The following is a 12,602-nucleotide window of genomic DNA, read 5'->3' as shown; positions in this document are numbered from 1 at the left end:
AACACAGAGGAAACAAGGGAAATTAGCTGGGGGATAAGATTAACTGTCATATCATATTAATCAACAATTAGATTTTTGAAAATCAAGTTCTTGGTGATAACAAGCTCCTGGGACTAATATATAAAAGAAGATGAAAAGAAAGATATGAGACCTGAGGCTTGAAAAAGTTCCATTTTTGGTCTCTAGAGCAGGGTTTCTGTCTATGTAAAATTATAATAAAAATAGAAACAATAAAATAAAAATAATTCTTAGGCTGCCCACTGTACTATAGGTTTACAACCCTTTATGGGTGGGAATCGTATTAAAAGAAAAATTATGGTCACAGACATCCTACAGTCCCCCATTTCAAATTGACAGATATACTTTCAAGATATGATAGTAGAGAGAGCCAAAAAAGAAGTAGGCCTATTGAATGGTAATAATTGACTGTATTATATAAAAAAAATTGGGAAATACTTATGGACGGCATTTAGACTCACTTGTCAGGAGAAAAGATTTGTGCAAGAAAGTTATATTCAGAAACATGTTGGTATGAAATAATGTAAATGCAGAAGAACAGGGAAATGAGATGTCAGGGTGGAAAAGGAAAGAAACATATCATAGAAGTTTGAATAGATGTGAAAAGAAATAAAAGTGGCCTAAAAAGTTATAATAAAATCAGCAGCCATTTATAGAGTAGACCAGTATCTCTTGTGAGGTTAGAGAAATTTTTATGAGAATGATTGAAAAGCATCATCATAATCTTTTGCTTTAAGTCAATATAGAATACAATTTGATTGATTTAACCCCAAATTGCCAGCCTATCCTTGTTCATTCAGTATTCAGGAAGATACCTACTAATGTGGGTGCACCATGAAAAGGTGAAGACTAGTCATTAGAAAATGCAGAAGCCCTGGTAGGTTCTCTGCATTCTCTAAAAGGCTATGCAGGTCTCCTACTAGTTATTTGGCTTTGACCTGTAACCGATCCCTTCATAAAAACTATTTCTTCAATACCATATGGAGAAATCAGCACATTCTTTCTTCCTTCTATCCTAACCACTTTCTCTCCGCCCCCCACCACACAACTGATATGTTGTAGGTCTTATGTTTATTGATATGTATAAATAAAAACAAACAAAAAAATTAAGTTCTATAAACTCCTTGGAATGACTGTGGGTGGATTTTCTTTAACAAAAGCAAGGATGATGTTTTCTCATAGATAAAAATAAGACATGGAATAGCTGCACTACTTAAGGATACACAAAATCTTTTTCAGGAATTCAGTTTACCTGGGGAATAGGTATGTGGTTGGACTTGGATACAGCTTGTCTGGCTTTTGAGCCAGAGTAATAGGTCACATATCTAAATGACACAATCACAATTTCTCTCTCTTCTCCCCCCCCCCCCCCCATTTGTTTAAGTAATAAGAGGCCCAGAGTTTTTAAATTGAATGTCTAAATGGTAACTGCAATTTTTTTTATGTGACTTCTGTCCACAAAAATATATATTATGGGTATAAGAGATTTAAAAAAATTTTTTATTACATTCATTTTTGTATTTATTATTTTTTAATATAATCTGGAAATCCTACTGCTGAAACCAAAAATTGAACTTTTTCCACTCACTTCAGGCCTCCAGTAAGCTGGATGGTAATCTTACACTGGTGATGAAATTCATCTCCCACCTAAAAACATTCACAAACATCCAAATCTATTATGGTGGGGTTTGAATCCATAGTGTGTTGGTTGAAACTATACCTATTCTCGGTTTAATTCTGAAACTTTGTCTGTCATAATCAATTGTGTGCCCTTACAATTTTAGCAGTGCATCTCTACATAGTTATCCTAACGTCATATCCTCATTTAAACCTTTTCCAATATCATTAGCATACAAATTAAAAAGCAATCTCTCCTCTTATAAAATAAACTTGGGAATACATAAAATTGGGACAAACTAATGTCTCCGTATCCTGAACAATAAACTTGCAGCAATATTTAGTGGGTTCTAAAGCACTTATTCTATGGAAAGCAAAGCATTTATTCAGAAGGGGAAAAAAAACTCTCATTTCTGTTATATTTTTCATATCTGGAGACATTTCTATGTGTGCACGCAACACAAATTACTCTGTTTAAAGAAACTTTTCATTAAATCTAATGTAGTTGAAACTGATTGATGAATGTATAATAATAATAGTAAGCCTGTTTTGGTTAGTAAATGATGTTCTTAATCACAGTATATAGATATAGAAACTTACACAAATTAATTATTTGGTATTCATCCATGCTGCATTATTATTATTAATAAAACATTTCATGTAAGTCACATAGTACTTTATTCAGTTATAAATTTGAGTGTATACTTATTTCAGTGCATATTTTTTATTGTAGGCAAAGAAAAAAAGAAAAAAATGTAAGGTCTTCTCCAGATACACTAGACAGGACATTTAAACCTTTTACTAATGTAAAACCTACTGCTATGCTCATCAAGCGTGTAAGTATGATGGATGTTTTTCACTTTTTTTTTTTTTTGTTAATGAATAGCAGTTTTTTCATATAGAATTATTGGATTCCTGTAGCTGAAATACAAATGGCAATAATAAAGAATGATATAGAATGCATGCGTTTCATGCAACATTTTATTTTATTTTATTTTTTTAACCAGTTGTCATTTAGTCAGTGTTTGCTTGTTTATACAATCATTTGATTACTAATTTTTGGATATATGAAAATAAAGGCAAAATAATATGCATTGTGCATTACTGCACTGTTGATTCATCTATTTGTAATATAGCAATAAGATTCTTTTTTTTATCTTGTACATCCCTTGAGGGTGCATATTCTTAATATGCACTCTCATATCACTTTATTTCTAACTCAAATCTTAGATCCCTAAGTTAAAATTGGATTGAATGCCATCTTATACAGCCATTTTACTATTTTGACTAATTTCTCTTTTATGCCATATAAATTTATTCATTTGGCTCTCCACTATTTCCAAACTTCATTTGCCATCTTCAATAAAAATTGTACCAGAAACAGTCGAAATATTTTAGTTGTTCAATAAGCTTCCATTGTGAATTCAGTTAATGTTTTCATGTTCAGGACATATTTTCAGTTTTGTCTTTTTATTGCTCATCTTTGTGACAAATTCATTATTTGTCTCCTTAATCTAATGTGTGGGTTTGTTGCTATTTTACTAGGGAATAATAACAATAATATAACATGGTTGTTTCTCATTGCCCATATAAGTATTTTTTGTCTTTATATATGTATTCACATGCTGGTTTGCCTGTTTTAAGGAACAAAAAATTTAAGTTTCCAGGAGAAAAAAAAACTGTTTCTCTACATATGGGATTGGCTAATAGTTTTGATTAAAAAGCTCTAATAAAGGTTCTACGTGAAGGAATTTAAACCCAGATCTTTCCTTCCAAAAGTGCTTCATCAAAACCAACTGAGCTATGGAAGCTCTGACAAATTTGTAACACCATTTATTCAGTTAGACCTTGAAGATGTATGAACTATTTAGAATTATTATATCATCTGCATAAAAGAAAGATGCAGACAGTATTTTTTACTTGGTTACAAAATAAATTATATTGTTCAATCCTTGACCCAAGTGTAAGCAAACAAAGATGGAGCATGAAGCATCTTCACAACTAGGCCACTTGTATATAGAGGCTGCTGACTTCACACATCTTTAGTATCCCATAACACACAGCACACTTCCTTTTGGACATGTATATTGTTATGCATTATGGAAAGGGCCACAGCCCATAAAGTTTCAATCTTTATTAAGGCCCCATCAGTTAGAGCCAGATCTGGAAAGATGTTTATTTGATGTGAAATCAGTGGCTTCTGTATACAAGTAGCCTACTTGAGAAGATATTTCACAAACTTTGTGCTTACACTTGAGTAAAGGAATAAACAAGAATATAATTTCTTGGCAAGTATAATTTACTTTATAACCAAGTATTTTTGTTGTGTGTGTTGAGAGGGGTGGCAAACTCAGGGACCACCCCAGGCGGCAAACGCTCTAACAACGCCACTGGGAGTGACAGCAATACTTATTTAAATTGGGGTGATATAGTAAGGCTTGACTCTCCTTGATCAAGTGTTTGAATTCAACTATACCTAGTGGCATCAGTGGGATAGGCAAGTTCTTGACTAAAAGATTATGTAGTTGGTGTCAGTTTCGTGCTATGCAGAACCAGATCTCGTAGATTACTTATTAGTGCTAAGTGTTCTTATAATTTTTTTTTTTTTTTCACAGAGAGGTGACAATCACACGAAACTTGGTTTGCACCTGGACTATCGTCTATGCGATTTTTTTTTTCTTCCATCTCATCATTCGTTATGTCATCACACAGCTTATAACATTTAAAAAAAAAAATCCATGGTTAGTGTTCTACATAGTTTGAACTGGCTTAACAGTGAAGATAATTTGTTATTCTCAGATTGAAATATATATATATATATATATATCAAAATAATATCTTATATTCTTGTGCCTACATGTCTAGAGCATTCCTCACTAACACAAGTACTATTGAAAGACAAAAATGTTTTTTTACCTCTTACCTAAAACCAGCACAAGTGTGTGTGTGTGTGTGTGTGTGTGTGTGTGTGTGTGTGTGTGAGTGAGTGAGTGTAGTGTAGTGTAGTTTATTCTGGTCCCACTCAGAAACAGAATTAGTTCAGTTTTTGGCAGAATAAACTCTTTATACAGCTGCATCAAGTTCACTATTGAATATGAATCTAACAGCAGTCTTCCCTTCTTGGATATCATAGTAATCCAGAACTTCACAGGCAATATTGAATTTTTCTGTCTACAGGAAGCCTTCCTTCCTTCCTATATAGGCAGCTTCACATAAGACAGGTATTAACAAGTCTTATATGTAGGCGCATACAATTTTGTTCTTTGGACTTCTCTCAGAAGAATTAAATAAAATATGAATCACTTTGTTGTTTAATGGATATAAAAAAAAAAATTACCATCCAGAAAATAATTGATAATTATCATCCTTCAGCTAGATTACAATCTGTTGAAAAGAGCATTTCAATACCCTACCCCAAAGGGTGGAATAAGAGAGAAATTAGTCAAAGCACTAAATTTGCTGTAAACAAGACAGTGTTCAAACCAATTTTAACTTATGGATCTGAGAACTGGGTCAGAAGTAAAACACTTGACCAAAGACTAGAGACTGCAGATATGAGAGTCCTGAGAAAGATTAGGGACATGAACAGATGCATCAATGGCAATAGCATATTAAAAATGAGGATATTAGGAAAGAACTTGATATTGTCAGCAAAACAAGTGTTCTCTGCCAGGTTGGTAGGAAAAAGACCCAGAGGAAGATCAAGATATAGGTGGATTGATACGGTAAAAAGTGCCTTAGAAGATAGAAATATAAGATCTGATAATGTTGGACAGTCTTGACAGGTAACAAACTGATTCTGATTTGGAGGAAAATTGTAGATAGGAAGTTAGTAATGATGTAAATTTTTCATGTAGCACTATCATATCCTGTACACTCCTTGAGGGTACATGGCAGGAATTTGATGATGATGATGATGACCTCAAAGGGAATTCTAAACAAGTAGCATGGATTATCTGCAGATACAATCTCTACACTACTTTCAAACCAGCACAAAAGTTATCTTCTTTTCTACCATCTGCTAAAGATAAATTGCTTCCACTCTCCTTATTTAGTGTCTATCAAGTATCCCACACGTTGACTTTGCTAATGTAGTCAGACTAGTTGTTCCTCTAAGATCAGAATCAAAGAACAAGATTATGTAAGATTTCTGGAATCAGAAGGTTCAGGCCTTGCTTCTTATGCCATCGACCCTAGACATAAAATTTAGTGGAATCGCACAAAGATGCTTCACTATAGTAGATTTAAATTCAATCATGTATTCCTTGAAACGTGTGAAACATTACATCATCGCCTTAATCTTAATTAAACAGACTGCTTGCTCATCTTTCTTCAAGTTTTGGGAAATAATTGCTATAAATCATTGATAATTTTTTTTTTTTTGGAATTATTATTATTTTTATTTATTTATTTGAATTGCACTGCTGTACCTAACCTGGTTCTAGTATTTTCTCCTGCTCATTCAGCTGCAATCAACACAAGTAATTAACACAAGTATGACTCATGCTTGTGTTAATATTTTGAATGTTATAGCCAATTCAATATGTTATATTGAGTGAAATATATGGGATTTGTAAATAAATTCAAATTTCCTTTATATGTGTTAAACCTTTTTTTAAAAAAAGTATCATTAGTACTTTACTGTAATTTATAATTTTTAATGTAACTGTAACTGATATTATTTAACTTTTATTTTTTTATAGGACTTAGAATCAGGAGGAAGAGAGAGTTAAGCTAGATTAATTCTGTAGCTCCCTAGTCTTTGCCAACAGTCCAGAGTGACATACTGGCTTTTACTATAAACTGTAAAATAAATCTGGCCATATAATGCCTTTGAAAGTGCATCCTGCCAATGATTCCAGCTGTACATAACATGGTGAAAGCCAATGGTCTCAATATTAAGAGACTGTACGTAATTTGAAACAGATACTGAATAGAGACCACTGATTGTTTTCTTGGCCAGTAGAGATTTTGTCTCTGCTATGCATTGACTTAGTGCAACTATCAACTGTTCAGCTAAGAAAACAATTCTACAAGTAAATATTCTTAAAATGGCCACAGAGACAGGGATCCATTGTCCAATGTGTATGTGTGTCACCAAACTTTCCACGCCACATTATTTTTATTCCATTGTCTTCAACTGCTTTATAATGTAATTATTATTTTTGCAAACGTATTTAGAAATTAATTTAAATGTACAAATATGTGAAAAGTTATTAGATTGTAGAAAAGGATGTAAAAGTTCAATATCAAACTATTTAATGATGTAAATAGGATAATTAGGTTCCACTTCTAGCAAAATTTACTGTATAACAAGATCCATTGTTCTGTGAATAGCATTTTTCAAGGGGGAAAAATATCCTTAAATTACTTATTTTGAGGATTTTTAATATATAATATTGCTTGTTAATTTTTAAAAACCCAGTTTTACATTTTAACCTGACAGTATGGAATTATGAATTTGTTACTGAATATGCACATATTTGAAATTTTTATTCCAGTTTAAAGCAGATTGCAAAATCAAAATAGAATAATTACTGTTACATCAGTAAGATATTATATAAAGAATATGCGTTATGATAAGGCAGGATATATATTTTTTTAAACATGAATATATTTCTATAGCTACTCACTAAATTTGTTTTCATTGTTGGCATTTAGAAGCATGTTTATTGCAGTATCTCAATTATTCACTGTCAAAAATAAGTTTTTATTGTAAATTGAACTTTATAGATAAGTCATCATTAAAGGTGAATATTATTAAAATATGTATTAGGTAATGAAAAAGTTTTGTAGTAAAAAAAAATTGTATTTCCTTTATACACGGTTAGATATTTTTAAAATGCATTTTGTACTTTTATATTTTTAAACCTTAATGTGAAAGAACATTTGCAAGTAAATGTTCATATTTAAATAACAGGTATTTTTATATATTGAAGTGTGTTTTTCTCAAGTGATGCTTGACTTTATTTTAAAGTTTTCTTTATAAATCACAACCATCAGTAGTAACCTTCTAGCTAGGTATACATTCCCAAGAATATTAAATGTCAGAAATACAACGTGAATATAACTTGCTTATCTCAAACATATAAATTTATAGATCTAATGATGCAATGTTTTTTTTTTAATTTTAGTGTATGTATCCAAAATCCACATTTTCAAATAAATTTAAGATTATATATATATATATAAAAAGAACAAAAAAAGTTGCGTAACTTATTTAAATTTATTGTTAGACTATAGAGACATTCCGTTTATTTTAATTAATATATCATTTATTAATTAAAATAATATTATTTAAATTAAATTATTAATAAAGTCTGGGATTGCTTTTATCAAATTTTTCTAGTCTTATTTGGGTCATTTTAACATGCAAAAGATAATTAAAGGGATTATATCAGCCTTTAGTGCATTTAAATATGAAATTTATTTTGGTTTTGAAATCTGCTAACTAGGCTAGGACATGTACATCTCGCAGTCACGTCACATAAATTCTTACTTCGTGATTAAGGTAGAACTGTAGCACTGTATTTTATTTAATTTTTTTTTCACTTTGTTGACTGTCAATTAAGTCATTTTATGGGTGGGTGGGAGGAAGGAGTTGAAAGGTGTACTTGCTGATATTTAAACAAGCATTCCTGAATGAATGTAGTATTTTTTTTTTTTAATTCCAAGATATGACTATGCTTATTTGTATTCTCTTAAAGCACAGGCTGATGCTCGTGCACTGCCACTTATTAATTCAAATTTAATACTCCAGGCTTCTTCATTATTCAGAGAAATAAACGCAGTGATTGTTGAATGTTTTACTAGTGCTTAAATAAGAGAAATTTGTAGATATGTAAATATAGCATGATTTATGATATTGAGACTGGTTTTAAACTACTTGTGGAAGTGAGGAACTACTGTGCTTGATTTTAGTCATAAAATGTATAATAAATAGTTGTTAATATTATATTATATTTCATGTTAGGAGAGAAATAGCATTTTTGCTCTAAAAGAATGCTGTTTGTTTCCTAATATGAAATAAAAAAAAAGAATGAAAAGAAAAAAAAAGCATTTTTGCTCTGAAATTGCCTGAAGCATTCTAAACTTTAAAAAAAAAAATCTGAAAACAGAAACTTATCTTCCTAGAGAATTACATGTGTTTAGATTGTTAAACTTAGGAGCTGGAGATATATATATAATTTGCAAAGTATGTGAAAGATTTGGATGGAGGAAACAGTTTTAGACATTTGCTTGCCAGGTTGGCAAATAAGGACAAATGCATTATATTGCATGAACGCAGTTCTTTATTGGTCACATTTATTTAATGGAGAGATAAGCTTTAAATGATAACCCCTAGAAGGCAATAATTCAAAAAATAAAACTTACTACTTAATACAGCTAGGCATTGTGTATAGTTATTCATAAATTCAGTAGATTCTGAAAGCATAACGTCTACTTTAGCATAAATAAATGTAAAATTAATTGCTTTATAATTGAAATTGAAACATTATTTATCCATATGCATCTTATTTGTATCTTTAGGTACACATCATGAGATTTCTCTTTAATAATGGACAGCAACCGATTACTAAATAACTTAAGGAATTCACAACATATACTGGAATATAAATTAAAATAAACTTTACAGACATCTTCAGATAAAATTAGGTTATTAAAATTAAAATATTCAATAGGGAAAAATCAATATTAAACATTACTTAAATTAAGAGGATATTAAATCCCACATAGTTTTAAAACCGAATAAGAAACTCAAAGATTAGAATCAGAGAGTTTCTTGCCGAATATAGTAAACTATAAAGTATCGGCGACACTATATTCGGGTTTACCGAATATAGTGTCGAATATATTATTGCCGAATATAGTAAACTATATTTGAGTTTACTATATTCGGCAAGAAACTCTCTGATTCTAATCTTTGAGTTTCTTATTCGGTTTTAAAACTATGTGGGATTTAATATCCCCTTAATTTAAGTAATGTTTTCATTGCCGAAATGAAGCTTATTAGCTCTTTATTCTTAAGTATCAATATTAAAGTTTATAACTTACATTTGCTATTTGTAATTTAAAAACACGAGTTATTTTATTTTTAATTTCAGTATTATCGTTTAGCATAGGAAGGTTTCAAAGCTTTTTATTATGTTACTTGCAGTTGATCGAAGATTTACCATTTTTAAAATCAACTCTAATTGCATATTTTAATTAAATAGTTATTTTTCATAAAGACCAGTGAATTTTATTATTGTTGCTGTATTATCCATGTTGATGAGTTTCAATAATTATTCCTCATTTCACTTGACAAGTAGAGGTCTTATGTATATAAGTAGATTGTGTTTTGTTAGAAAAAAATTAATTTAAGCACAATGTGCAAAACAGATATTTTCAGATTTTGATTATTGGAAACGGGAATATGTTACTTAGTTCCTATTACAGTGTAATTATGTAATACAAAATTTGAAGGGTACTGCTTTGTATATTTTTTTCTTCCTAAGGTATTTTTTATTTAGAAAAGTATTGCTTTATAGAGATATTTAAATGTCAGGAGAGAGAGAGATTTAAACTGTTTTTTTTTTATTATAAAATCTCTCAAAAACAGCATAATGTTAAATTTGCATATACATACAGTGACCAAAAAATTTGTTACAAAGAAGTTAAATGCGTGAAATTTAAACTTATTTAAAATCATGAAATAAATACTTCAGATATTTAAGGGTGCTGAACACTTGGGTTGTATATTGTAAAAGCATTATTTTTAATGCATCCTTATATACCTTACCTGGTATAATTCTGTATAACTTTTGTTTGAAGTGGTTTGTAATAACCAAGGGTTGTTATGTTAATCCAGTGAAGAAATTTTCAATGCAAATATTTATATTATGATGAAAATAAAGATTAGGAATAGGAAGATTAAAATTTAGCCCATGTGTACTGTACAAAGCTTTGATTGAAGATCTAGTCGCTTTTTGCTGCTTATGGTTTGATTTGATTATTAATCATAAAAATATTACTGGATTGCACTCTTGGTGTTTCAAAGTGTGTATTTCTTGGTTGCATTACAGAATGTGCATGAAAGAGTGCCTTTTTACACAGTACCCTCTTGATGTCTTCCTTGACAACTTTTTTTGTACTTAACAATTTACCTCTTGTACAGTATAGTCAATATCTTTTCAAATGACCAAAGTTGTGTAGATTGCTATGTTAATTTATAATTCGAAGGTTACTAAACAGAAGCGCGTCAGTTGTTATTCTGAATTAATTCAGAAGCTACAATGCATGACAAAATAAAAATAGTTTGTGACAAAAAAAAATCTGTTGTCTGTTTTGTTCTGTATGCGCAAAAATTCAACCATAAGAAATCTAGACTTAAAGATTTTCTAGTTTACATACCTTAATAAAAATCTTTAGTCTGCCCATAGTACCAGTGTACTACAAGTTTATATATATATATTTTTTTTTTTTTTTTTTTTTTTTGGGAAGGGTGGGGTGGGGTGCAGGTTACGTTTAAAAAAAAAATTGCTGCTCTCTCTCTCTATATATATATATATATATATATATATATATATATCATACTGCTGTCCTGGATCTTCCTCTTCCAAAGGGATTCTTGAATTTTCTCTTTATATTATGCCACCCACTGTAAGTAGTAAAGTGAACCCAAACTTTATTATGCTATCTCAGATATCCAAGAAAGTAAGGTGGTAATTTCATTTCAAGATGGGTGATATCTGCTACTACAACTTTCATTTCCCATATTTTTTCACTTTTATTTTGAGAAGGAATGAAAAGCAATCCTGGAATTCGGTTAACATGATTGGCATCAAGATAATAAAAACAGGGTTTTATTTTATTTATTTTGTCGGAAAAGAAAGTACACACCATATGACAAGAAATTATCATTATACAGGTATCATCAAAGACTCACTGTGGAAGTCTTTGGACCTTACTAATCACTATCAACACTATGTCTATTATATCTTTCCTACTGATAAAGCACTAATTCTCACTCTCTCTTTGGCAACCTATTCCACTTGTCAAAATCTAGCCCTAGCTAGCCATATGCTTACACAACTTTCAAGGGTGACTCCTTCTATTCTTCCATCTGCTCATGTATGGGAAAATTCTTTGGAATCCTTTTCTCTTCAAGGATTAGGCATTTGCTTGTTGTGGCTTCACTTGTCTCTCTCTCTCTCTTTCCCTTTGGTCTATATCTATCCACTTCTTTTTATATCTCTCTATATTCCTTGATCTTTTAATTTACGTTATAAAGATCTGGTTCTTTTCCAATGTCTTCATTTCTTATATGGTCCTTTTACTGCTCTTAAAAATCTCATCTCTGCAGCTTGTATTTTTCTTTCATTTTTCTTTTTAACAGTCCATGTTTTTGAACCATATAATACAGTAGGAGTGGCCATTACTTCATAAAATTTTAGTTGAGTTTCTCAACTTGTTTTTTTTTATTCAGTGTCCTTTAAATTGCTCCACAGATTTTCTGAAATTTCTTGATTTTTTTTCATCTATATCTTTAGCTTTTAGATATGTTATTATGCAGCCTAAATAAAGCTATATCATCTGTTCTATTATTTTATTTTCTATAATTATTTAGAAAATACTAAATACTACATGATCTCAACCTTTAAATGCCATGGCTTTTGTTTTCTTTTGTGAAATTTTTAAATTATATTGGCTTATTTTGTTTAATCTGTAAACTATTTTTGAAGGTCTTCTTTATTGTTTTGTAATATAATCTGATCATCTACATACAGCATTGTATTGATAACAGTTCTTCTAGTTAAATGGATACCTTGTTTTATTGGTGTTTTCCTTATTTCAATAATCTTATTATTATATATATATATATATATATATATATATTGAATAGAGCTGGAGATAAGCTACATCCCTGTCTGACACATTGATTTATTTCAATCTCTTCTGTTAATTGATGACCTAACTGTAACTGT

The 12,602-nt window shown here is 30.3% G+C and overlaps 1 protein-coding gene across 2 annotated transcripts in view; it reads left to right on the top strand.

The window, feature by feature from the left end:
• Positions 1–10,942, top strand: part of LOC150096324 (protein spitz-like) — a 190,567-nt gene extending 179,625 nt beyond the window's left edge. For both annotated transcript variants that reach the window (XM_090408832.1, XM_090408831.1), the window contains 2 exons: positions 2,369–2,471; positions 6,339–10,942. In XM_090408832.1, the coding sequence (XP_090264958.1) occupies positions 2,369–2,471; positions 6,339–6,368 (133 nt within the window). In that variant the 3' untranslated portion in view covers positions 6,369–10,942. The remainder of the gene's footprint in view (positions 1–2,368; positions 2,472–6,338) is intronic.
• Positions 10,943–12,602: the final 1,660 nt, after the last annotated feature.

Source organism: Typopeltis vanoorti, chromosome 19 (assembly GCF_054136105.1).
Source record: "Typopeltis vanoorti isolate ZY-2024b chromosome 19, IOZ_Tvanoo_1.0, whole genome shotgun sequence".
Taxonomy (NCBI): domain Eukaryota; kingdom Metazoa; phylum Arthropoda; class Arachnida; order Uropygi; family Thelyphonidae; genus Typopeltis; species Typopeltis vanoorti.
The sequence above is the reverse complement of the archived record's forward strand: the minus strand, read 5'-3'. Positions and strand labels throughout refer to the sequence as shown.